General features: G+C 38.4%; 1 protein-coding gene across 4 annotated transcripts; it reads right to left on the bottom strand.

The window, feature by feature from the left end:
• Positions 1-380: 380 nt before the first annotated feature.
• On the bottom strand, positions 381-25,807 carry LOC129438244 (NXPE family member 3). Of its 4 annotated transcripts, none has more exons than XM_073863115.1 (10): positions 25,006-25,807; positions 20,230-20,496; positions 20,077-20,126; positions 18,694-18,761; positions 17,666-18,088; positions 17,140-17,555; positions 16,932-17,008; positions 9,078-9,281; positions 8,529-8,866; positions 381-2,205 (listed from the first exon to the last, which is right to left on the bottom strand). In XM_073863115.1, exons 3-10 carry the CDS (start codon positions 20,123-20,125, stop codon positions 2,011-2,013), a joined length of 1,770 nt encoding a protein of 589 aa, XP_073719216.1. In that variant the 5' UTR covers position 20,126; positions 20,230-20,496; positions 25,006-25,807; the 3' UTR covers positions 381-2,010. The 4 variants fall into 4 exon arrangements, with proteins under 4 accessions (XP_073719216.1, XP_073719217.1, XP_073719215.1 ...); XM_073863116.1 differs by having other exon boundaries at positions 25,538-25,807; XM_073863114.1 differs by having other exon boundaries at positions 25,573-25,807.
• Positions 25,808-27,701: the final 1,894 nt, after the last annotated feature.

Here is a 27,701-nt window from a genome sequence, read left to right as displayed (position 1 = left end):
TACGCGCGGAGCGCCCGCTGATTATCTGGAGATCCCATCGCCACAAAACTCGAAGGAAATGTTTAAATAGGCGATATCTTTATGAACCTACTGCAGATTCTTGTTTAAAAAACATACATTCTCGACTGAAATGCTTTCAAAACTTTGAATTTTGGCACAATAACAGAAATATTTCCTAAATCCGTCTGCTCAGCGCTCACGACCTGCAATACAACCCGGAATGGTTTTTGATTTAAAACAGCTGATTAATATTACGTTGGGTTTATTCAGTATTCGCTACATGCGCAGATACACAATGATAGCTAAATCCTTCATAAAAACAATAAGTTGTTTTTATTCCAGTCATTTTTAAAGAATTTTAACACAAAAAAATTACAAACTACATGAAATTAATTTTATTAAATAAAGTTTACATATTCAATTTCATAAAATCTACAAACCTGCAGAATGACTTTTTACAGTGTATGAGACTGAGATGTTTAGCATGTCTAGCACTTTTTGTATGTTCGTGAATGCGGGTAGACTACCATTATTCAACAAAGACAAGGTAAAAAAAAAATTATTCTCTGTCCCCTTTAAATAATATATTTGTTTAAAATTTTAAACCGATAAAGCAACATAATTTCAGTTTGGTAAATATCAGTTTCCAGCATAAATATTCAACAGTTCATTAATCTATAACATCACAAAACATGAAGGAAGTGCAATATGAAAAATCAAATAAAAAAACGGTACAGGTTCAATATATCAAAATACTTTGTCAATTTATAACACTTTCAGTGCTAAAATAATCATCAACATTTCAAAACTGCTAATCCAGTAAATGACTAACAATTTAACATAACACTTAAAATAAGCATTGAAAGAAATCAAACTCTTAAAATAATTCAGACTCAAAAACAACACAAATATTGCTCACTGTTCTGGAGATGGTCTTAATTCTGATCATCAATTAATCTTTGCTCAACAGTTTTATGAAGAACTTCCAAAGCATCCACAGCCAAACTCATTAAATGTCCTTGCACGTTTGCTTTGTTTCATCGCTGTGCAGTTCGTGAACTTGTACTGTAGTATTACATTTTCTAAAAACACAACTCTGAAAATAAATTACAATCCACTAATCAGGCTCCTTCCAGAATGTTTGAAACATTTCTTTAATTAACACACTAACAAACTGATTAACTTTCTGAAATTTCTTATTTTCACTAATTCTCAGCTGTGCAAATTGAAATAAAATTAATAATTGAAAAATTCTAATGCAGGTAAACATTATAAATATCACAATTAAATGTCAAAAATAGTGCATTTTTATTTAAAAATTTTATACTGATTAAATCATATCTGTTATATTATTTTCTCTTTGTTTAAAAGTGTCAATCAACCAAAAGTTATTATTTTAAATGTATAAAGATGTATTTCAAGCATAAAATTATTTTGCCCACATAGATGCCATGAGGGAAACCCACATGGGACCCACATATATTGCCCATGTGAAGCCCATGTCCACATGTAACCCATGCTGTCCAGATGGGACCCACGTGGGGCCCACATATCAATGTTGGCTGGGATTAAATGCTGTTGGAGACTTGCTATTGGCTGTTGTATTTGAATGAATAAATAATGTGGTGAGTCTAAGAAAGGATAAGGGGCTTTTTTGGGCATGTTTTACTATAAAAAAAAGTTTCATTTTAATATGTGTTGTGTTATTACGTTTATGTAATACTAAATTCCATTGTGTCTGATATATATTTTAAAGATGCGGTTTTTTGAGCTACCGTCATAGAGAACAGTAGTACTTTTCCTGTGAGTTAAATACTGATGAAAAGACCTCCAAGGCTTGAATAAGCTAATCAGACAAAAGTAGGTGGGAGTTGTAAACTCTAGCGTTTGCCAACAGAAGATCTTTTTTGAAAGACTCCGTTTTTTTATGGTTGGCTGGACATTTTGGGGGGGCAGAAGGAAAATCTGAACCCAGCATGACTGTTGCTTTTACCTCTTGATATGACAAAATCATTCAGGGCAAATAAAAGAAAGGGAAATGTCCATCTCATTTTTGATAATGACAGGACCTGGATGAATCTCCTCTTTGTTGTAGTGACAGGCTGTCATTTGCCAAACATCCAAAATATAAACACCAACATCCTGAAAAGCCCACCGTAGGATTCTGTCCAACTGCAGAGAATACCAGTCACTGCCAAACACATCCTGTTGGAAAGACAGAAATACACCTTAGGCACAATATACACAAACATGCATACATGTCTATATAGGTCTATATATATTTGGACACTGACACAGGTTTTGTTGTTTCGGCTGTTTGCCAAAACACGTTCAAAAACAGTTATATAGTTGATGTGGGCTTAAAGTACAGACTCTCTGTAATGTGAGTGTATTCACATCAAAATTGGATGACGGGTTTGGGATTTTAACAGGTGTTTAATATGTAGCTTCCCCTTTAAAAGAGGTCAAAAGTAATGGGAAAATTTACATACAAGCTAATGGATATAGGTATTTTCTATTTGTTAAATAATTTCCTCATAAACAAAGCATGTTTAAGGTCTGGAGTTGATTGAAGTGTGGCATTTGCATTTGGTAGCTGTGGCTGTAACCCACATCATGTGGTTCAGGGAGATCTCCATGCAAGTTATGCAGCTTTCAAAAACATAACAAATACATCAGTCAGATAGGAGGAAAATTAGTAGTGATCAGTTCAACATTTGGTACATTCGGGCTTCGGAGGCAGCATTCCAAGGCAGGAAGGCATAAAGGCATGTCTGAATCTAATGTTTGGTTTACTTTCTAAATCCTGGGATTCCTTCATCGTCTTGTCCCACAATTCGTTGTGTGGGCGTGTGCGAGGAATGTTATTGGTCGAGCCCGGTCGAGTTCGAAAAAAATTAATGGCGGCCAAGAAACTGGAGCACAAATTTAGTGTAAATAAAGTTTTATTTTCACTTTTTACACCTTTTTATTGAATTTCTAGTGAGTTTTGTAGTTTTTAAATATGCGATTAGTTATCACAAAGTCTCTGGTAGTGTTGTAGTCAAGACCACCTAAACCGAGACCAAGTCATGACCAAGACCAAGACAGGCCGAGACCGAGACAAGACCAAGACTTTAAAGGGTCGAGACCGAGTCAAGACCAAAACAGGCCGAGACCAAGACCAGTGCAAGTCACTGAATTAACACACTTTTGATAAAATGTGATAAATTAATATGATTTGTCACTTTTTGTGTGTTTGTGTGTGTGTGTGTGTGTGTGTGTGTGTGTGTGTGTGTGTGTGTGTGTGTGTGTGTGTGTGTGTGTGTGTGTGTGTTTGTGTGTGTGTGTGTGTGTGTGTGTGCGAGTTTGTGTGACAACAGAGAAGTTGATAAAATAATCAAGGGCATTGCAGATATGTGGGAATTTATCTTTGTCTATAAGCAAATAAAAGTGAACAAACACTAAAGAGCTGAAATCAACTTAACCATTTATTCTGAACTGTATTTCCATAGCTTGCCATCCACTTAACACAATGCAGGTGTTTTTAGTAATAGAATTAGAAAAACTGTCATTGGGAGAAACTTAAACAATGCCAACATCATATGCCAAACATGAATAAACTGCATAAAATTAATGATAAAAAAATACATTTGTGATCAGTTGTGGTCTTGACCGGTCTTGAAATAAAATTCCGAATCCTCTTTGTCTGAGACCGAGACGAGACCGAGTAAAAATGCGGTCGATTCCAAAACGAGACCAAGACCTTTAAAAAGTGGTCTTGAGACCGAAACCGGTCTCGAGAACTACAACACTAGTCTCTGGTTATATTTCAAACTGAATTCCATTACGCTGCCTATGAAGGGAATGCGTTTCCCTTTAGCTGTCTTCATGCTGCCGAAATCATTGCCTCATGAGGCAACGAGGCAAAAGGTGACTAACCTGCCTAAACTTTCAGATGCAGCCTCCGAAAAAAGAAACACTCTGGTGAGCTCAGCAACAAAAAAAGTCCCGGATATCCATATAGGATAACAATGGTGGATTATCAAATTATCCTCTCCGTAATAAAGAAAAACCCCTTCACAATATCCAGAGAAGTGAACAAATTATCTGAATGCTTCTGTCTTCGATTATATCACCAAAAAGCACCAGCGACCCAGTGCCTCAGGAAACCATGCATGGAAATGCAATCACACTGCCTGAACACTATTTTATGTTGTCTGCTCGTATCATAACTGTGCTTTCACACCGCCACCGGCGAAAGCGTTAAAGCGTAACTAAACCCCTGGTCAGAGCCTGACTCCACCCACTGGCAATATTTGAAAAATGCAAGAAAAGTAGGCAGATCCCAACAGAGATAGAGGGGACGAACTAAGCTCGTACCAAGTGTGTGGTGAGATCGTAACAAGGGCGTGGTGAGCTTGAACCTGCTTACGTCACGAGTCATTTTTTGGACCCAACATCCAATAGGAAAATTCAACTCAGACGTTTTTACACCATATATTGTAGTATTGGAACACTTTATATACAAATGTCAAAAAACTTACTAAAATCAATGAACAGCACTAATAAACCATCATTCTTACAGATCAGTAACTAAAAAAAGTTGGATTAGGGTTTAGTTACTCTTTAAAGTGACCGAAAGTCATTCATTTTCAATGGGAACGGGCGGTGAGCTCGGGCGAGCAGCGGAGCGGCGCGTCATGTACTGTGTTAGTGTCGAGGAGAGTTGAAATCAGCTCAACTTTATGGTAATGAGCTAACCAATCGGAAGGCGGAAACCTCTGCTTGAAAGGAGTTCAGAGAATGCATTCGAGCATCAGAGCATCCACTACACCAGGGCTATTCAATTGGCGGCACGCGGGCCAAACCCGGCCCCCAGGGTAATTTTATCCGGCCCTTTATGTAGTCTGTAAAAAAGACATCTCTAGAATAAATGTAGTAAGTTAGACAACGGGCCCTACAGTTACGAGTTGATGCGCGTGCGTCTGTTTCATACAGCATGAGCTGCAGAGCGCGAGTCACGTGACTGGTGCTAGCAGCGGTGTCACGTGTTTATATTCGCGTTTTGGTCCACAAGTTCAACGCGATCGCCTCCCCCGCTCGCGCCCGCATCTCTAGACACGTTCGCTGACAATGGTGAGTTAAGAGACCAGACTCTATGGCTATTTTAACTTTATTTGTTGCATTTCCAGCTTAAAACACTGCCTCTTCCGACAATTGTTGTCTGATATGTTTATGCTTATCCACAATGGCATTAACGTTAGATGTCTTAATAAAGGAAACTCGTTGAAACGGTTTTGTGAACTAGACAAAAAGATCCTGCCGTTTCTCCAAAATTCAAAGCAGACAAAGGCTCAAATATTATGCGAGTCATCGTTCTCACACAAGAATGCAATTAAAACGAGTAAGTCGCCCATCGCTCACAGCCCAGCACCTGCCCCACTGTATGCGTGACAATCATACACCTGATTTTACTGCTCTTGCGCAATCTAAAAACATATTCTGTCTTATTAGAGCCTAATGTTTGCCAGTTATTAAGATGGCTGTTGTAGTTTAAATAGGGCTACTGTAATAATTAGCTTTGACAAAAAACAGCATAAAACAATTATGTTCCATATTATAAACTTTTTTGTTATGTGTACTGAAGTGAGTAAATGAGTTAAATTCTCAATCTGTGTGATATGGCTCTTATTTACTTATTTAAATGTAGAATAAAGCTTACTTGGGCATCTTACAATGTACTTATGTTGTTATGCAATTTTAAAATACAACATACGAACATGTCTGGATGTAGAAAAAGCCTACTTTGACATCTAACAATGCACTAATGTTGTTGAATGCAGTTTCAAAATACATGTTTGTAGAAAATGCCTGTTGTACAATGCATTGATTTTGTTTTTATGCAGTTTCAAAATATAACATTTAGTATGTTTAAATGTAAGAAAATGTATTCATCATCACTGTTATATCTCCGGCCCCTCAATTGTGAGATGCTTTTTATGAACTGGCCCTGAACTACACCTTTTCTATAGCGTCGTTGGCAGGGCAGCCAGAGCTAAGAGAAAACGCGGTAGATTAGCTCCACGGAAAAAACACGCATAGGGAACCTCAAGGGGGCGCTATACGGGGACCTAGCCAAACACAGGTTTTCTGGAATGCAGCTAGTGAGAGCCTGAGTGCCGATGCTCTGCAACATCAGCCCTCAAGGCAGAGGAGGAGAACAAAAACAGTTTTGCAACGTTTTTGCTCTAATGGCCTTTTATAGTGGTGCAAATGTGCAGCACCAAAACAGAGGTTGCAAGCCGACACACAAGCCAACCTTCTGTGTTCTCACTGCTTTGAAGAAAGAACCCGAGAGGTAGGGGGGTGCAAATTCACATTTGAATCGCGATTCAAGCTTTGCCGATTCTGAATTGATTCATAGAATTCCAAAAATCGATTCATAAATTTTTTTTGTAATGCCGTTTTACTATTGTCCTGAAATGAGTTTATCTCAGTATTCCCATCGATGGCGCTGTGTCGTATTCACTCTGATGCCTGCACACTCTTGTCACAGTGTTTCCCACACATTAACTATACTTGGGTGCGCTGCCCAGTTATATTAACAAGTGCCCAAGTATTTCTGGCATCAAATTTTGTCTTTTTTGTTTTTCTGTGATGATGACACTCTTTAATAATGACATTTTGTGTGCGACATGATGAGTTCGGTGTGCGATAACAACTGGCTCTTTTCTATCATTATTAATAAACCATATCTTTTCCAAAATCTATTGCACTGAACAAGCAAAGCTCAAGCTGACTCAAGATTTACAAAACGCAAAGCTGTAATGTAAAGTCCCCTGTCACTAGGACAGCAGGTAGACTTTTGAATCTGAAATAATGAGAAAATAGAGAGAAATAGAGAAATGAGAGAAATAGAAAGAGAGGCACTTTCCTTGCTTCTGCTCTATCTAATAGAAATAATAACCATTATAACGCCAGTCACATTTATAATCTATAGAACTGCACTGTCTATCATTAATATACTATATTATTGTATTTAATAGAGTTTGATAAAAGGGGTCATCTAATTGCTTCATATCAGTTTTTATTTTTGTATAAAGACAAAGTAATATCAAACTACATTTAATTTGTTGTGTTTCTTTTCTTTAAAATTGTATATCTACTACAATCAGTCACATAGGAAGAAGTAAACTACATTTACATACTGTAAATCGTTTTTTAAAATCAAGAATCGTTTTTGAATCGAAAATCAATTTTGAATCGAATCTTGAGCATAAAAATCAGAATCGAATCGTGAAATTTTCTGAATCGTGCACCCCTACCGTGAGTAAATCTCATGAGAATTCAGAGAAACAGGAAGTGTCTAATATCTAAGGCAAAAAATTTCTTATTGTGATGACACGTTGGGTGTTTGTTTGGCCAAAGATTCTGATCGCATCGATGTGCCTACAGGCGACAGGAAGTGTGTCAGTCACAAAGGTGGATTTTTTTAAAAGTTCCATCCGATGTTCTTTTAAATACTCCTTCTAGGATATTCATGCGATGGACACCAGAAGTGGTCAACATTGTGCCGAGACATTGTAGATGCCAAATTGCGAAGGGATTTTTGATATCTCAAACTCTGTTTCCATGGCAACGTGTCAAACTTTACCTTAATTTTTACACATATTTAAGACTGACAGTTACATGCTGTGAACTTTTAAATACTTCTCCTTTAGGATTCATGCGATTGACAACAAACATGGTCAACATTATGTTGAGACATTGTAGATGCTAAATTGCGAAGGAATATTTGATATCTCGAACGCTGTTCCCATGGCAACACGTCAAACTTCACTTTTTTTTCAAGCATATTAAGGCTCTTGGCGTGCTTAGATTAACTTCAAATTGGCACACACATCAGAGTTGTCGGCTGTTAAGTGTTGACAAAAAGGTCAGATAAAGGCGTGTCTATTTAGTGGCACTAGCACCCCCGTTTGTCTAAAATGTGGGGTTTGTTTTACCTGCAGTACCCAAATGGGTCAGTAACAACATTAAATAGCCCACTGATATTTACCCACTTGATGCACTTGCCCACCATGCATCGTTTTCTCTGAGGCACCGTATAGCAATAAAAAAAAACGTGCGAGGGCCCGCCATCGCTGCTTGCAGCTATATTTTTCTTTGTTTCCATTTAAAAGAACAAGACAGACTTGTACATTTTGTTAATGCTTTGATTTGTAATTGAATGTTTAATGTTTTCAATACATTTGAAATAAGAAAACAAACTCCATTTATAAAATGTTTGCACTTTATTCACTTTTATTAGTACACTGCTGTTTTTTTAACACCACTGTATTAAGCGCCTGTAACTCCTGAAATTCATGTAATTTTGATGTGAGAAGAGAGTCTGTACTTTTAGCCAAATATTGGTTATGTAACTGTATTTTGAATATGTTTTGGTAAACAGCTAAAATAAAAAAACATGTGTCAGTGTGCAAATATATATGTACCTAAATGTATGCAATGTATCCTGTTTATGATTGATATTATTAACTTTTTGCCTTATAGCCGGTGTTTACGGTCTTGATTATGATGGTAGTGTCTGGTGCCCGCTGTAACAAATCTAGAACAGCTTTGCGGATCCTCAACACTCTGTGGGTGAAGAAATCCAGAGGATATGTTGTGAAGTGTGGTCCCAGATTAAAAACAATAACTGTGTGAGGTCCTCCAGTCAGATCATCAATCTCATTACTGACGTAGTGCAGATTAGAAACTTCAGTTTTCAGACAGCGCAGAGGAAGACCGTGAGCCCTCCAGTGTAAGACAATGTTGTTCTCCACATCCACTGCTAGAAGAGGACCTGCCTGATATTCAACATGCAGGTTCATCTGCTTCAAGGCTGCAGTGAGAAACACCAACAACGATGATCCCAATGTGAAGCGTCTGAGGCATTACAGACCCAAACAAAAAATTTTTTGTCTACATGTCACATCACAGAACAAGGATAAATACTCCGTTTAATCATTCTATGTCACCTTTAAGCTAAAATTGTACTGAACCAGTAAACATTCAATGCTTTTTGATTTATATGGAGAAACTATCTATCTCACTTGGTACTGCTTTCAGCAAGAACTCAAACCATTGTCTCATGGTCGAGTCTCCCATCATGTAGATGTGTTTGTCTTTCAGGCACTGTGTTGTTGTTTGGGTAGTAAACTGACGGGTGCTACACACAAATGATGTCCAAACATCATTCAGGTAAAACCCAGCTGGAACTGGTGTGTGCAAACCAGGATGACATTTCTGTGTCACATCTGCAGGAAAAAGTGAAACAGTGACTCTAAGTTGAAATTGTAATTTAAAAATGTCAAAAGTAATTCAATGGGTTCTGTAAATAAAATGCATTTTTTACAAATCACAATTGAAACTGATTATGTGAAGCTTTTGTACAAGCCTGAGGTGTTTTTTTTTTTTAATGACGCTTTTACGCCAGGCATTTTACGTGTCGGTGTGCACACTCACATTGGTGCCCTTTGTTTAGTCACGAAGTGTTAAACGTCGGCAATAATCGCAAGATAATTGTAGTGGAGGACTTTTATTATGCTTTTATTTTCATATTATTATGTTTTATTTTTCATCCTATTTTTCATTTTTAATTATAATCATAAGCTCATAAATTGTGATTCATATGGAGATCATGTTTTTCTGCTAACGTACAGAATTATGCTCTTTCTGTCTTTTCAGCAAGATACAATGTCCAAGGACTTAAACATCATGTACCATCATGTGCTGTCCTATATGATGTTTAACTGTTTATGTTCTTAATCACTGACAAACTGAAGGTTATCTTCTAGATGACGTAGAAACGGATGATTGTACGTGTTTCAGCATCTTACTATAAATGTGTGTTCAACCTTGTAATCGGGGCTCTTGGGTTTAGATTTCTAGCACCAGGGGGTGAGAGCCTATTCTGCAGAATATACTAAATTCAGACAAAGAAAATTCTGTCCACAGTGTGTCTGTGTGATCCTTGACTTTCACTCTTAGTGAGTATTATTTGATGCGGCTAAAATTCCACGACAATAATGGCGATGAGGATGCGGATTCCACAGCTGAAGACTCCAGAAGGTTTGGGAGAGACTGACTGATCACCCCTGAGACAAGAGGTCTCGGGCTCTGTACCCAGGCCTAAGGGAAGGGAGAGTCTCAAACATTTCTGAAGTCAAAGCTGACGGAATCTGGAAAAGAACCGTTGTGGTGGCATCTGAATAGATAATACGGTAAGCGTTTTTCGTTCGTGACCATGGGTCAGGGTAATTCGAAAGAGAGTACAAAGTCAATGGATCTGGAAAATGGTGTGTATGCTCGAGTGATCAAATCAAAGGGCACGGGGGCGTTGGAAAGCGTAAAATCTGGGAGAAAAGGTATGATTTTCCTCCGTAAAGGAACACTGAGTGTAAAAGCACTCACTTTATTAAGGGAAAAAATCATTGCGGATGGCAGAGAAATGAGAGCACAGAGTAAGATAAAGACCAAGGACGAACTGACTCAGACTAAGTCAGAGCTAAACATTAAACATAATGTTTTCCTACATCAGATTCATTACATGATGAACCTAACTTTCTGTTTTTTCCTCCTCCATATGCACCTGCACGTACCCCACCTGGCGTACATTTCTCTTATACAAAGGTACCTCTTCTAGACGATGATCTCCAACCCCCTCCAAGAAGACTTCCACAACCACCCGCACAAGAACTACCACCTGAGCTAAACTCACCAATCCTCCTCAACAGCACTTTGGAAGAGGAAGAGGAGGAAGTCCAGATAAAAACATCAACACAGGAGAGGTAACATCCTGGGAATCCTACCTAAAGCAAATGTTCCTCGGGGGACTTCAACCTGAAATTCCAACGAAGGTGAAGCAAACCTGCATCGGATGGGAATCAGGAAAGCTGAGTGAGGTCATTACACATTCTCTACATGCTGAATGCCTGCATGACGAAGAAAAACGAAAGAAGCAGAGAAAGGCCGATCAACAACTATCTTCAGCTTTTGTCAAGATAGGCGAATGGGGCCAGCAACGGCGCTATCAGCACAGTTTCCTTTCACAAGGACAACGTTTTCCAGGAGAACTGGCAGCAGAAAGAACGAGAGAAGAGGAGAGGAAAGCAGTGGCCGGAAAATCCAAAAGAAAAAGTTTGCTGGTATTGCGGACAGAAAGGACACTTGAAAAACCAATGTTTCCAATTCCTGAAATCTCAAGCGACACCGGAATCCCAAGCAGACGCGGGAAACTTTGCGGGGTGTAAAGAAAAAGGGGACTGAAGCCAGGAGGGGGAAAGAGAGAATCAGACGGAAGGGGGTAAGTCCAATCTTGTTTTTTCTGCGGTTCAAATGCCATATTATCTGCTTGCTAATTCTGTTTTTTCTGATGTGTGTGATAGGGAAAGAAATGCTCTATGCAATGAAGGACTTGCTTTGCTTGATATTGATCGAGAGGCATACTCTAAACTGCCTCTCGAAGAAATAATGGTTGAGGGACAGGTATTGTTGTTTATGGTAGACTCTGGATGCAACTCACTCTGTCATACGCAAAGATGAATTCCCATTTGTCACCTTGAGTGGGCAGTTTAACTCATCTATGAGTGCTACGGGGCATATAGTGAGGGAAGAATTTACTGCTCCACTCTGTTGTATGCATGACGGTAATGAGTTTATGCATATGTTCCTTTTGTCTGACGCGTGTCCGGTAAACCTCATGGGGAGGGATTTGATGTGTAAAATGAATGCTAGCATCTTATGTAACAACCAAGGCCTGAGTATTTCTTGTTGGGATCCCAGAATGTTGTCTATGTGTGTGTCTCTGTTATATGTGTATGAATGGGCCTTTCAGAGTGAAGAGTTGCATGCTGAAGGGAAGATAAGATTGCCACAAGCCAGCAAGGTCATTCCAGCTGATAACATGCATGACACAGCTCATGTTTGTTGACATAACAAAGAGAGAGCGGGAAGAGAATTGGTTTTTCTGTAAAAACAGAGGGTTTGACTGTAACCCATATATGCTGGAATGACTCATGGTGTGTGGCACTCGTTAAATTGACAGAAAAGCAAGAACAAATTTTTGATGTTGAAAATTCGGTACCCCATGTTTCTATTGCAAAAAATACCAGTGAGCCATGGGAAAAAGCAGGTGAATTTGCAAAGGCCTGCAGCGAGGCTGTTGATTGGGAAATGTTGTCAGATAACGTGCAGTTCTCAGAGCAGATAACAGCACACCGGAGAAGTTGTGTTTCTTTTTCATTGCTGAGAGAGAGAGAGTTGTAATACAGAAAGCTGTTTCTGCAGACTCAAATACACAAAACATTTTGCCAGCGCACATGATGTGTGCTAGCATTGATTTACCGCAAGAGGTTCTTGACAAAGTACCTGATTACCTGTGGGCTAAAGATAAATATGATGTGGGTTTGATTAAAGGGTGTGAACCAGTAGTTATCACCCCAAAGAGTGATTACAGACCATGCAAACCTCAATACCCTCTGAAAAGGGAGGCGCTTGAGGGAATAAGGCCAGTATTTGAGGCCTTATTGGAGAAAGGGATAATTGTTCCCTGCCCACACTCACCTGTAAGAACACCCATTTTTCCTGTACAAGGTCAACCCCAAGGACACGAAATTACACCAATGGGTAAGTCTCTCTCCAAAGAGAATAGAGGCAATAGCTAACATACCAAAACCCATTACCAAGAAACAAGTAATGTCATTTTTGGGTATGACATCTTATTGCAGGACTTTTATTGCTAACTATTCTGAGATGCAACAACCATTGCATGACATGATTTATGAAAAACCTTTAGCACCATCAGAGAAGATAAGATGGACAGAGAGGGCTGAACGGCATTTGTGGAACTAAAACAGACATTACAGCAGGCACCCACTTTGGGGCTGCCATATCCAAAAAAGCCTTTTGTTCAAATGGTGGATGAAAGAAATGGCTGTATGACATCTGTTTTGTTGCAAGAACATGGTGACAAGTTGAGACCAGTTGCATATTTTTCAGGTCGCCTTGATGCGGTTGCCAGGGGCCTACCAGGATGTCTCAGGGCAGTGGCACCTGCAGAGAAAGCTGTACAAGCCAGCAGTGAGTTTGTGGGTTACGCACAGCTGCGGCTGCTGGTCCCTCACTCTGTGTCTCACATACTGCTTGAACAGCGCACATCTCACTTGTCTGCAGCAAGGTGGCTGCGTTATTCCTGTGCATTGTTACAAATGTCTAATGTCACAGTTGAAAGATGTACAGTTCTGAACCCGGCGACATTGTTACCTACACCTGATGAAGGTACACCACATTGTTGTTTGTCTGCCCTGCGGGAAGTATGTACACCGAGGCCTGACCTAGCTGACACACCCATACCTAATTGCACCCTCACATATTTTGTGGATGGTTCCTCTTCCAGAGATGACAGAGGCATGAATAGGATGGGGTGGGCAGGTGTGTCTGACATTGAAGTAGTGAAATCCGGATGCTTACCACCTCACAAATCTGCAAAGGTGGCTGAATTGCATGCACTAACACAAGCTTGTCAACTTGCTACTAATCAATCTATAACCATTTACATTGACTGCTGGTTTTACTGACAGCTGCTCTCCTAGAGCAAATTTTACTCCTTTCTCAAATAGCTGTGTGTAAATGCAAAGCGCACACCAAGGAACAGGACGTGGTGTCCAGAGGCAACGCACGCGCAGGTGGTGAAAGATGTGGGTAAATTTTTGCAAATCAATTTGACCAATCACTGCGCCTACCACCCACAAAGTGGAGGTGCAGTGGAAAAAGAGAATGGCACCATCAAGGCAAAACTAAGCAAAATGTGTGAAGAAACAAAATTGAATTGGGTTCAGTGCTTACCACTGGTACTCATGTACATGAGAATGAGGGTCAGAGACCGAACAAAATTGTCCCCTTTTGAAATACTTTTTGGAAGACCCCCACATATGGGGTGGGAACCACACAGGGTGACAGGTGATACCCTTCAAAATGAAAATGACATGTTGCAGTATTGTATTTCTATGTCTTCTATCTTTCAAAATATCTCAAAACAGGTTAAAGCAGCACTACCACGCCCCGCAGAGGGACCTTTGCACAACATCAAACCAGGAGATTTCGTGTTGGTGAAAAACCTGAGGAGGAAATCCTGGAAGGCGAGACGGTGGGAGGGGCCATTTCAGGTTCTGCTGACGACCCACACCGCCGTGAAGGTCGCGGAGCGTGCCACCTGGGTGCACGCTGCCCATTGCCGGAGGGTTGGTCCTGGACTGCAAGTTGTGAACCAAAGGGAGGACGACTAGTTGACTGCTACTGACCACTTTTCCGCCTTGAAGGGAGCCACAGACCCCTGTATCCTGCAAGTTTGTACGAAGAATGACACGAGAGAACGGCAACAGCTCACAAAGTATTGGAGGAGGACTCCAGTATTCTGGGTTTGGTTTGGACACACGCACACGAAATTTTTAATGTTGGTGACCGGAATGACGCATGCACCTTAATAACTGTAATTACAACACCAGCTTTGAGACCAGAAATTAATTTAGACACTAAGGTAATTTCATTCACACAACAAAGCAGAATAGCTTGGCACGAATGCACCGTGGTCCTACCAAACCCGAACCTACAAAGGAAATTAATCAACAAGGGCTCACGACCCCAACTCTAACTGTGCTCAGGGCTCACGACCCCAACTCTAACTGCGCTCAGGGCTCACGACCCCAACTCTAACTGTGCTCAATCCGAAACCATCAAGGGCTCACGACCCCAACTCTAACTGTGCTCAATTTCTCCAAGAAAACGAACTATTTTTCTTCTTTCAAAAATGAGGTCCATGATCATATTATGTGTGTGCATTTTTGCTTTTGCAACTGCACAGAACTCTATGTACACTATGGTTAAGGGTAATAACCAGAGCTACGTAACGATGACAGTAAATGAAGTTATGAATAAATCATAAAAAGGGAGGAGTGTAGTGGAGGACTTTTATTATGCTTTTATTTATTTTTCATCCTATTTTTCGTTTTTTAATTACAATCATAAGCTCATAAATTGTGATTCATATGGAGATCATGTTTTTCTGCTAACGTACAGAATTATGCTCTTTCTGTCTTTTCAGCAAGTACAATGTCCAAGGACTTAAACATCATGTACCATCATGTGCTGTCTTATATGATGTTTAACTGTTTATGTTCTTAATCACTGACAAACTGAAGGTTATCTTCTGGATGACGTAGAAACGGATGATTGTACGTGTTTCAGCATCTTACTATAAATGTGTGTTCAACCTTGTAATCGGGGCTCTTGGGTTTAGACTTCTAGCACCAGGGGGTGAGAGCCTATTCTGCAGAATATACTAAATTCAGACAAAGAAAATTCTGTCGACAGTGTGTCTGTGTGATCCTTGACTTTCACTCTTAGTGAGTATTATTTGATGCGGCTAAAATTCCACGACATAATCATCCCGGTGTAATCGTACGAGCCTTTAGAAGCTAAAAATTAAACTAGTTTTCTAGGTGAGTTTTCACGATAATAAAAACCTGAAAATACAGTGTAAAGCAATTTAAAAAAATCAATAAAAAATAACAAAACATTACAGTGTCCTTTGCCTGTGATCCATCATAGCACACATATTTATGTTAAACATGGAAAAAGTCAGATTTTCATGATATGTCCGCTTTAAATCACATACAAAAAGCAACCATAAACCGTAGCTTAGACACTCCTTTTTCATCGACGCGAGGAAAAGTATCCTAGATGTAGTGTTATGCACAACCATGCTTTAGTTAGCCAAGCAACTATAAAACTTCAAGTTTACACCGTAGACTGGATAGATTTAAACGAAAATGCTGAATTACCTGCGGAGAAGATTAAAAGCAGGCAACCTCTGTGTCCCTTGAGCCTCATGAGCTGTTTCCATCTTGGAAAACTACTCCAATATTGACTTTGGTCTTGTTGTTTTTTCTGTCGCGGTTGTCTTTCTAAATCTCTCTTTACGTCTTGATGACGTATTTCGCCTACAAATGCAACCTCGGGAGGCTCGGGAGTGTAGTCTGAAGCGCGAAAGGCGGAGGTTGAATTTATAGGAATGTCAATCGTCTGCGAATGTATTTTAAATATGGAGTCACAACATGGATTCATCCATTCGAGCGACTCACCCGTAAGTATTCTAAATAGCAGATTCTACACGAGAATACTTTGATTAGTGGGTGAAAGTAATTACACATGAAAGAGCACATATTTTTGAAAGAACACATGGGTTTTTGCTAAGAATTAACTCAAAAAACTACACAGTGTAGCTTTAAGCCTTAAAGTCCTGCATAATTAAGTGAAGGGTGACCTGCCACTGTTGGTTTCAGTAACCATCCACTCAGTTTCACCCACGTCCCGCCTTTTTACCCATTTTCAGTTATCTACGAGTGATGCACGGTGACGCACTGCCAAGATGCCGAAGGCAGGCTCCGCCCACTATTGGCTTCAAAAAAGCTCCATACTGGGACTACATGAATAATTTGTGTTGTATTGAAGCAATATTGCTAAAACTGGGTGGGGATTTCCAGTTCCCAGCATGCTTTGCATGAGACTGAATGATGAGAGTAAATGTCAAAATAAATGGTTATTATTTTATGCATTTTTAATTAAGATAAGAAAAGATGGGAACTTATAAAGGTTAAGTATGTTGTTATATTAGTATTTGAAAGGGTTTCTGTTTTATTGTTGAGATCTTAAATGTTTAGCATTGTGCAGACAAGTAGAGCATTTGCTAATGTATCAGCATTTGCTGACATATATCAGTTATTTAGTGTTGTTTTGATATATGTATTCAATTAAGTTCAATTAAATACATCTAAATTTAGATAATTTAATTGCCTGCAACCACTTACCTTAAAAAAAAGTATCACATCAGGTATAAAAGGTTAACATACCAATTCCCACTGATCCTTTGGAAGGAAGAATCTTGATTGGTGTTGTTTGTCCATTGATGCCTTTGTCAGATTGACTCCTGTCAAAAATAACATTATACTGATTAGTTTTTCCATCGGTGTTCAAACTATAAACTCGTTAATTACTGAAAAATGCTATATAGGATGCACTTTAAATGCAAAAATGGAACTAAAGTTCATTTATTCTTACATAAACATTGCTTCATTGACAGTCACACGGTTGTTATACCCGCCCATAGAGTGATACACGCGAGCGCTGCATGGCAGTGATTTGGGTCTCTGACAGCTCCATTCTTCTCCAGTGCGAGAATCTTTGTAGTCACAACAGCAATCTCCAGTCCCCATCCTCTCCAGTCCATTCTCGTCCCACTTCACATTACACTTCACTGTTTCTTTCAACCTTGTCCCATTTGGTCCCGGTCCTTCAAAATATCCATTAAAGAAAACTCTGTCAGAGTCTGTGTCTCTGTGATGCTTGAGGACCTGCACGGCTTCACTGGAGTGGATCAGACGCACAGCCACCTGTGCCTCTCCAACCCACGGCAGAAGAAAATGCACAGAGTAGGAGCCGTTGAGCAAATCCACCACCTCCCCAAACACACTGGCCTGTGACAGAAGAACATTCTTTATTCTCAAATTAATGCCCATGAAGATTAGATAAAGATAAGAACTCAGTAAATATCACTGATACAGCAGACATGTAAGAGATACAGTACCTTTTGGGGCTGTGAGAAAAGCTTTGCTTGAAAGAAATCCCCTCCATAACGTTTAGATTTATTGTTAAAGTCTCTGGCATGGATAGTAACAAAAAGCTCCTCCCCTATTTGGTAGCTGTCTTTCAGGTTCTGAATGATGAAAGTGGAGTGATCTGGACTTGTACTCAGAGACACATTTGTGATTGTTGTGTCTGGTCCAGCCCAGTAAAGAGTTTGCTGTAAACTGAAGTAACTTTGTGAACTGATTCCAAATTCAGAGTAAAATGAACTTGAATTTGACTCTGAGTCTTCTGAATTGAAATCTAGCTGAACATCTGCAGGAGAGGTGGAGGAATTTCTGGAGTTGTAAAGTTTTGCAAAGGGCTTAAATAAAAAGCTGGTTAAAGGTTTCTCTTCTTTACTTCCCACATAAGTCCATAAAACCTGCAAAGTTAGATACCAAAAGTTAGAATGTTTAACATACGTTACTTGTCATGAAATCTCTCAGGGCTTTAATTCATCACACGTTTAAGAACAATAATTAACAGTGCAAAATTAAAAAAAACAAATCGCACCTTGCATTTTTATTTAAAAACAAATAAGTAATGAACTGATTAAAACACTGATTGAGATGTAAAGGCTACAGAGCCTTGCTTAGTTTTAAAGCTATGTACAAAAACAAATGACTGAATATACAACTACATGAATGTCATAAGTCGGACATTTAACTCATTGCTAGGCTGTTTCTCAATATGCGTTCTTCAGCGATCTTGCGTCCGCGTGTCCTCGCTCTACGTCATCATTAACGGTCGAAGTTCATTCCAATTCTCAAGAACGCAAGGACAGAGGACGCATGAAAATACCCGGATGTGTTCTTGATATCGAGGATGCATCGAGTGCAGACTTGCTGAAATCGCTTTACGCCCCAGAAGTCATTGCGGCAAAACTTCCGAGTTCGTTCTTCCAAGGTCGCCTGGCAAGACCGATCTCCACGAGGACGCAAGTCCGTTCTTTGCGTTCTTGGAATTGAGAAACAGCCCTAGACTCACCAGAAATCCTGTAATTCCAAGGCACAGTCCAGTAAACAAAATCTTTAAACATGGTCTCTCCCTGTGAACTGTGAAATAAAAAATTGTCATTGACATAATTTCCATTAATTAGATTTGTTATTTAAAAAAAAAAACGTTAAAATAAAGAAACCATTCAATGATAATAAATTTGACATATGCCATAGCATTTTGATTATAAGGTCCTGACGTGTTTTTGTTTACAAACTAAGTTTACAATGTCTAATACTGATGAAGCAGGGTATTAACCTTGTCATGGCACATACCATTACAATGGTAAAATGATTCAGATGTAATTTCTAATTGCTGTTGCATGACATAAAAATGTATGTATGTTCTAGCAAATTTTTTTGCTTGCTAGCTTTCTCTGGTTGCATTACTTTGTGTTTATAAAACACATTTGTTAAAGTAATGTAAAGTTAGTGCAGTTCTGTAGTGGTTGGTACATAATTGGAAAGATCAGCATTTAATTAATTTACTCATCAAGTTTCCTTTCTGTGAATAATGTTTGTGAGATACAGCATTCTCACAACAGATTGTCATTAAAGATTCCTAGAGACTTAGATGATGTCTTGTAGAAAACAGTAAATCTAAAAATAAATCACTTTAGCTGGGTTTTCACAGACACAATTAAAAATCAAAGGGCACCAATGGGTTAATTATAAGAACTAGAACAACAATATAAATTTGCATCAGAATGTTAAAATATAAAATATATTTCATATTTTTTTTTACATTTTTATTATTATAATTTCCATAGATACATTTGTATTATTCTGTATAGGTGAGTTTACTGTTTTAGAGTTTACATTTACTCTATAATGTGGACAAAATACTTGCACTTCATCAGACATTAACCTTAAATTTTTTTCTAATTACAAACCATTCGCACAGTATGTTTTCATTTAGTGAACATGGTCCATGTATCACCTGTTCATTGCACATAGTTACTGATTGAAAATTGGGAGCGATGCACCAATAGAAATTGTTTTCTGGCTGGATAGTTCAAAGAACGCAGACTTTGAAAGGCGAGGACTCTGTGTTTGAGAGAAGCCACAGCAGAAGTTCACCAAGCGAACTAAAACGGTGAGTTGCGTTACCTGCTGTTCCCGCGCATCGGGACACAACAGCAGAGACGTTTTAGAAATAAATATGGTGGTAGATTTTTTTTATTTTATAGAATATGACGCGTTGATACAGATTAAACTACCCAACAGTATATCAAAGATACCCCTGCTCTAAAAAGGGTGATTTAAATAATAGGCTGGAATAAATGTTAGGTTTACTGTATAAGTAAATAAAACATGTTATGCAGAAATCGTCTGTAGACATATCTTCTATAAAAAAACATCCTGAAAAGCCCACCGTTGAGTTCGTTCCAACTGCAGAGAATTTTATTCACTTCCGAACACATCCTAATTAAAAAACAGAAATATATCTCTGAGGCTCGATATCAATCTTGAACTTGAAAATAAAACAATGGCAGGATGGCCTATTTTTTAATACTTAACCTCTTACCTTAGCCAGTATATTCAGTGTTAATTATTACTGTAGGTGCCCAATGAAACAAATCTAGGACAATTTTGTGGATCCTTAGCACTCTTTTGGTGAAGTTATCAAGAGTGATGTGAAGTGGATTGAGGCCCTCCAGTCAGATTATCAATCTCATGATGTAGTGCAGATTAGAAATGTTTTATGATTGTGCAGAGGAGCACAGTGACAATGTTGTTCTCCACATACACTGCTATAAGAGGCCCTGCCTGATATTGAACATCTGCTTCAAGGCTGCAGTGAGAAAAAACAACAGTGTTGATCCCATAAGTAGTAGTAAGTCGGTAACACTTTAAAATAAAGGTCCATACTTAAGAGTTAGTTATACAGGAACTAATGCAGAACAAATGATTAGTGCTGCATTAACACTGAAATCACCACTGATAACTTATAAAGAAGAGCGATCAACCAATCAGCAGGCAATAGCACACCAATGCTTGGGCCGAGCAACAACTATTTACATTAACTACTGCATGTTGAAAAATCCTGGTGAACAATACATTAACTGAAGCCCGATTTATAGTCGTGCGTAGGTTCTACGCCGTAGCTACGGCGTAGGCTATCCGTAGCCTGTGCGTAGCCTGATGCGCACCTCACAAAAATTTTAACAGCGCGTCAGATCTACGCGGACCGCAAGCGCTGTGATTGGTCCACCAAAACCCCTACCGTCAGGTAAAAAAATGCGTCATAGGTATTTCCGTTTGTGACGGTGAAAACAAAGATGAGCCAAGTTGAGGAGTGATTTAACTCAAACTGCATTAAAAGTCGTTGTTTATTTACTTCCATCATTGCTGGTCTTCTCAAATTATACACAACAAGTTGGTGTTTCTTCTTCGTTTGTGGGTTAACTAAGCTTCTTCTTCTTTGACGTTCGCGCTGCTACTGTGGTTACACGCGTGGTTACTGCCTACCAGCGGTCTGGGCGTGTGTTTGCACGTCGACGCGGACGACGACGCAAAAGTATAAATGAAAACCAACGCGGAACCTACGCCGTCGCGGCTATGCCGTAGGACCTGCGCACGATGAGCCCTTTAGAGTTATTTAAAGTAACTATGAATTAACTACATATCACAATAAATAAGCTCTGATCCTGTATACTTTTTCGGCGCGCCGACCCCCTTTGTGTAAGGTCTCCCCCCTAAAAAAATTCTAAAACCTATTAATTTTGTATTATTGTATTAAACAAAACATATTAAATTGTACAATGTGATGCTGTTGGTTAGCCTTATTTTTCTGATGTTTAATTACACAGAATTTATTATAATGTACTTTACAAAATGTTTGAGAACCACTGCTGTAAACTATAAATAATACACTCTGAAAAAAATGATGTTTACTTAATTACTTTTAATTACTCGTGTTACCTATCATCACTGAAAGGGTAAAATATGGTAACTCTTAAGGATTCAATTCTTATGTTACCATATAAATTGAATTCTTTGCATTTTTATTCTGTTTTCTATCTTATTAATTTAAACAACTTAAGGAATACACCTATTTATCTCTAGCCAACTTATCTCACAAAATACAGATTCCATGTTTTCAACCGTTGTTATATTCCTCCTTATTGATGTTTATAAGTGTGGAAGACTGACTTAATATTAAGAAAATCATGGTAACCCATTAGTAATTATTCAAGTATTACCACGCTATTCTTAATGAATTACTTAAAATTTTGACCATTATTTTAAAGTGAAAACATTGTAACTTATTACCCAGCTAACAATTTATGATTCCCAAAACAAACATTCCCCTAACATTAGTTTTTGGTTCCCATAACGTTATTTTTTTAAGGTTTGTTTTTGGTTAATTTAACGTTTTTCTAACGTTACAATAACGTTAGGGGAAAGTTATTTTTAGGTTAGTTTAACGTTTTTCTAACGTTGCGGTAACGTTAGAGCAACGTTAAGCCGAAAGTATACTAGGGACGTCCGCGTATGCGCGCCGTCCGCATGACATCATTTTCGTCATCAGGAGGGTCCGTCCACGTGCAGCCCAAAATTTGAGATTGCGCGGACGGTGCGCGTACAGTCCGCGTACAACAGCGCATGCGTGTGAAAATATTTTGACAGGACACTTCACTATAAACAATTATACAAAGGAAATAGACAGCATTTGCACACACACTATCGTTTTTCTTCTTTAAAGCGTAACTTAACCCCTGGTCAGAGCCTGACTCCACCCACTGGAAATATTTGAAAAATGCAAGAAAAATGGGCAGATCCCAACGAAGATAGAGGGGACGAACTAAGCTTGTACCAAGTGTGTGGTGAGATCGTAACAAGGGCGTGGTAAGCTTGAACCTGCTTACGTCACGAGTCATTTTTTGGACCCAACATCCATTAGGAAAATTCAACTGCAGTAGCCACCGTTCAACCTGAAGAGGGCAGCACTCAGACATTTTTACACCATATATTGTAGTATTGAAACACTTTATATCCAAATGTCAAAAAACTTACTAAAATCAATGAACAGCACTAACAAAGCATCATTTTTACAGATCATTAACTTAAAAAAGTTGGTTTAGGGTTTAGTTACTCTTTTAACTTTTACTTCTTCCAAGAACAGAAAGCTGTGGAGCATGTTTGTTACCATAATGTTTGATTCCTGTTCTTTGTTGTCTTGTTGTTTGTACTAAACTGTATTTGCAATGGTGGATCAGTTACTTTTCTTCACCTATCCTAATGTTTTAAAGTAATAATAATAATAATTCATTACATTTATATAGCGCTTTTCTGCAGCAGAACTGGCTCGTTTAATACCGTTTTGTACGTTTCTCCTTCGCGATAAAGTTTTTTTCCTGTGAAGAAGCCTGCTAACGTAACATGAAAAGTACTGAATAGTTCGATAGCCTGCTGATAGACAGACTGGCGTTTGATACATTGACCATGATAAGGCGCTATTGTAAATAGTGTGTAGTGCAAAAGTACAAAATGTGGCTAGTGAACAATGCAGGGATGTCTGTAAAGTTGTGCTTTTTGGATTGGACATTATGAGCGCGTTGTTACATGGTATGTCATTGAGAGCAGATCGAGGGGAGCTCGCTCTGTGTGCGTGTGAGGTTAATACAAACTGTGTGTGGACGAGAGAGAGAGAGAGAGAGAGAGAGAGAGAGAGAGAGAGAGAGAGAGAGATGTGAAATATATAAAGCAAAAGAGGTTCCTAACGCCCTGCTAAGGAGAAAACTGAAATGGTGAAGGGAGTAATAGCAAGTTAGTTATGTGTAATCCTGTTTATTTCATACTGGCTCTAATGTATATCACAATCTGAATAATTTACTTATTCATTTATATGAAGAGTCCCTGAGTATATGTTGCATGTTCTCTTATTTGTGTTTTTTGTTTTTTTTAAAGAAAAAACATCAATTTATGGAAAAAAATTTATAGCGTTTTGAATTTTTTTTACTTTGAATTTATAATCAACAATATTGTTGTTTGATTTAATAATCATTATTCAACATGTTCAGACTGAGCAAAAAAAAATTTTTTACAGAATAAATTGAATATTCACAAAAGGTGTGGGTCTAGGTAAATAAAATTTACTTTTTCTGAAAACTGAACAAAGCGGAAAAGAGCTCTTCATTTATTTAACATGTTATAATTAATAATGACTATTAAATAAGTAATAAGTAACTAATTGTTACTCAACCCATACATTAGTATGCTATACCTACTGATTAGTTATTCGCTCTTTTATATTAGTTACCACCCAGCCAACATTGATATGCGGGCCCCACATGGGTCCCATCTGGGCAGCATGGGTTACATGTATGGGCTTCACATGGGCAATATATGTGGATCCCATGTGGGTTTCCCTATGTGGGCCCCATATAGGTTTGCCCATGTGGGATAATAATGTGGGGCCCTCATGGCACCTATGTGGGCAAAATTATTTTATGCATTTATACATTTAAAATCTTGATATAATAACTTTTGGTTGATTGTCACTTTTACAAAGAGCAAATAGTATAACAGATATGATTTGATCAGTAAAACATTTTAAATAAAAATGCATTATTTTTACATTTAATTGTGATATTTATAATGTTACATTTGTAATTTATTTTCTGAGTTGTGTTTTTAGAAAATGTAATACTCACTGACTGCACAGTGATGAATCAAAGCAAACGTGCAAGGGCATTTAATGAGTTTGGCTCTGGATACTTTGGAAGTATAAAACTGTTGAGTATAGATTAATTGATGATCAGAATTAAGACTCCTTCATGTTTTGTGATGTTATAGATGAATGAACTGTTGAATATTTATGCTGAAAACTGATATTTACCAAACTACGGTTTTCAATTTAAACAAATATATTATTTAAGTAAATTACAATTAAGCATTAAAAGTATAGTTATTACATAATTGGGGACCAGTCCAGTACCCATTAAAAACCCATACTGGGCCCTGGTAAATAATGTGGGCTTCATTAGGTGGGGCCAATATGTGCCCCACATAAGCCCCACTCAGTTTCTATATCAAATTCATGTGTGCAACCCAGGTGAGTCCATAGTGGAACCCATGGACAAACCCAAATGTGTTCTGTCCTATAGTTACCCAGTCCTGGGTTAAAAACAACCCAATCTTTTTTTAGAGTGTAGGAAGCCCACATGGGCCCACCTTGCAATGTTGGCTGGGCAGTAGTGATAGTGTTAATGCAGCACTAACCATCTGCATTACTATTGGACCATTATTTTTAAGCGTTACCGGTAAGGCTATTTATATACACTACATATTCAAATACCTGGTTTAATGACGCGTGCAGACTGCAATGCGACCTCCGGAAGATGCAGCCTTTCGTTTGAGAAACGGTTTTTTTCATACAGCTGTCATAGCTGTCCTTTACAATAAAACTTTATTGACCAGGCGGATATGTGGTTGTAGCATTTATTTTTGTATATTATCAATACGAGGACGTGTATGGGCGTAAATTGTATCTGAGAGTAGAGAAACGTAAAATTTCTCAAGAGCAGTATTGTGGGTGGGACATTAATAATACAACTAGAATTGTACTTTTAAGGATATGTGTACACAGAGGAAAGCCTTCTTCTTTAACTATTAATTTATTGCAGTGTTTTTGAAGCCGTTTACAGTCAATAAATTAAACTAGAACTTAACTTTAAACGTAATGTTAGCTAGTCTTATCTATATAGCGGACTCGTCGACATTTTTTGTCATGACTAATTTATTTAAAAAGACTCGGCATTATCTCTATTAAAGAGAAAAGAATCACTTTATCCGATGTTTAAAGTGAGTAAAACTGACTGTCTACTTACTGGAGTTTCACTGTAACTAAAACTTTGTTTCTCACCGAACTTATGTCTGGGTAAATTCCAATCGAAAGAGATCCTCCATATGCCAAATTTTCTTGGACGTTCAAAATTCTTGAAGAAGAAATTTTAGATGAAGTTGCGAAGTTGTGTCTTATAGTCTTGCTGTGGCCGATTAAATACACTTTGCGAACAGAGTAATGAAAAACAACGCAATTTTCTCTTCACCCGGACCTACTGTTAATGTGGCGTTCCCCTTAAGTGCCCTTCTGAGGGGAAATATATCCGTTTAGAACGCATCCTGTGGACCAAACCACTGTGAGGCAAGAGAGGGGGCATTCAATGTTTAAAAACTTAAAAAACAAATTATCTCCGTTTGCATTTGTATTGTTTTACTGTACTTACACAATGATTTAAACTATATCTTTATATCTGTGCTAATACGCATAGTTACATGTTATTTCTTTGGGGGGGGGCAACCCTCAGATGGGGGGAGAACCCTCAAAAAGGGGGAACCTGTCCCCCTGGGATTTACGCCCTTTAACGTAAAGATTTTATCTGTGTCCTCGCAAACCAAATAACTTAATAAACATAGCAAATTGTGATTTTAAAAATGCCTTTGAGAAAGTTTCCTTTGAGGGTTAGGTTGGGGAAAGGGTATAGAATATAGATTGTAAAGTATAACCCTTACGAAAATTAACCATGGTTTTACTTCAGTTAAAAATATGGTTTTGCTAATAGTAATCAACAATACACCCCACCCCCAAAAAACTACACTTTTAAACATGATTCATTTTCGTAAGGGAAAAGTAACGGTTGAGGTGTCCTGAGGATGAAGGAGGACGAGGAAGTAGATAAACAAAAAAAACCTTTAATTATTAAACAAGAAAAAGGGCAGGGAATCCACACTGACACAACGGTAAATATAAACTTGGCTGAACACGGTACAGATCGGACAAGACTGAAGACAGGCAGGGCATAAGACGGATAATTATCTAAGACACAGGTAAAGACAATAAAACAAAATGAGAATTGAGATTGAATAATTAACAAAATGATGATTAAATTAACATGAGGATGAATACAACGAAAACACATGATGAAAACACAAACCAATATTGTGATGTATGCTGTTTCTTACCACTAGGCGGTGCCCTGTATTCATGTAACCTGTAACCAGAGATTCAGAATAAGAAACATGTGAGAGTGAACAGTTCTTGGTGTCGTGTCTTTATTAAAAATCTTGGTACTCCAAAACTAGTAAGCCTCAACAGCTAACAGAGTTACTAAAGATATCACATGGTGTCAGAAGTTAAAGATGGATCAGCTAAAACCTCCAAACGAATTAAGTTTTGAAGGAAATACTGCAGAGAATTGGAGAATTTGGATTCAGAAGTTTGAGCTATATCTTGTGGCAAGTGGAACATCTGAGAAATCAGGCAAGATAAAGTGTGCTACATTTCTTCATGTTGCCGGGGATGAAGCACTGAAGGTATTTAATACTATGGATTTTACTGAGGAGGAAGCTAATGATTATGAGGTACTGAAAGAAAAGTTCAGACGGTATTGTGAACCAAGGAAAAATCTAACATATCTAAGACACATGTTCTTCACTCGTGCACAGGCACCAAATGAACTGATTGATGCATATGTGACTGATTTAAAAAACAAGGCGAATTCGCACAGTTGACAGAATCACTGATCCGAGACCGCATAGTGTGTGGTGTGAACAATGATCAAATTAGAGCTAGACTCTTAAGAGAACCGGATCTGGATCTGAACAAAGCCATAGATATCTGCAGAGCTAGTGAAGTCACAAAAAGCCAGATTAAAGCCCTCCACGAGGAAACTGGAGTGATAGTAAACAAAATTAGTAAGATGCACCTTACAAAGAAGTCACCTGAGAAGAATGCTTTTTCAAGTGCAGTGTCCAAAAAAGAAGGAGAGGGTACTAGATGTGGCTACAGCCACGAGCCGAGGAAGTGTCCGTCCCGGCCTGGACAAATATGCAAAGTATGTCGCAGAAAAAATCACTTTTGGCAGGATGTGCAAAACGCAAAAACAGAAAGACAAAACAAGGTTTGCAATGAAGAAAGTTCATGAGATTGAACAAGAGGATTACACGGAACTGTTTGTGGGTGTTATCGAAGAGAAGCATACTGGAAACAAA

Source organism: Misgurnus anguillicaudatus, chromosome 24 (assembly GCF_027580225.2).
Source record: "Misgurnus anguillicaudatus chromosome 24, ASM2758022v2, whole genome shotgun sequence".
In the NCBI taxonomy this organism is placed as follows: Eukaryota; Metazoa; Chordata; class Actinopteri; order Cypriniformes; family Cobitidae; genus Misgurnus; species Misgurnus anguillicaudatus.
Note: the sequence above shows the minus strand (reverse complement) of the source record. Positions and strands in the feature narration are given on the sequence as shown.

Coding starts and splice junctions, on each gene's coding strand:
- LOC129438244 (XM_073863115.1), bottom strand. CDS start 20,125: ATGTGTTCGGAAGTGAATAAAATTCTCTGCAGTTGGAACGAACTCAAC. Junction 18,089..18,693: donor TTGGAATTACAGGATTTCTG/GTGAGTCTAGGG, acceptor CTAACTTTGCAG/GTTTTATGGACTTATGTGGG. Junction 2,206..8,528: donor CCGTAAACACCGGCTATAAG/GCAAAAAGTTAA, acceptor TCTTTCCAACAG/GATGTGTTTGGCAGTGACTG.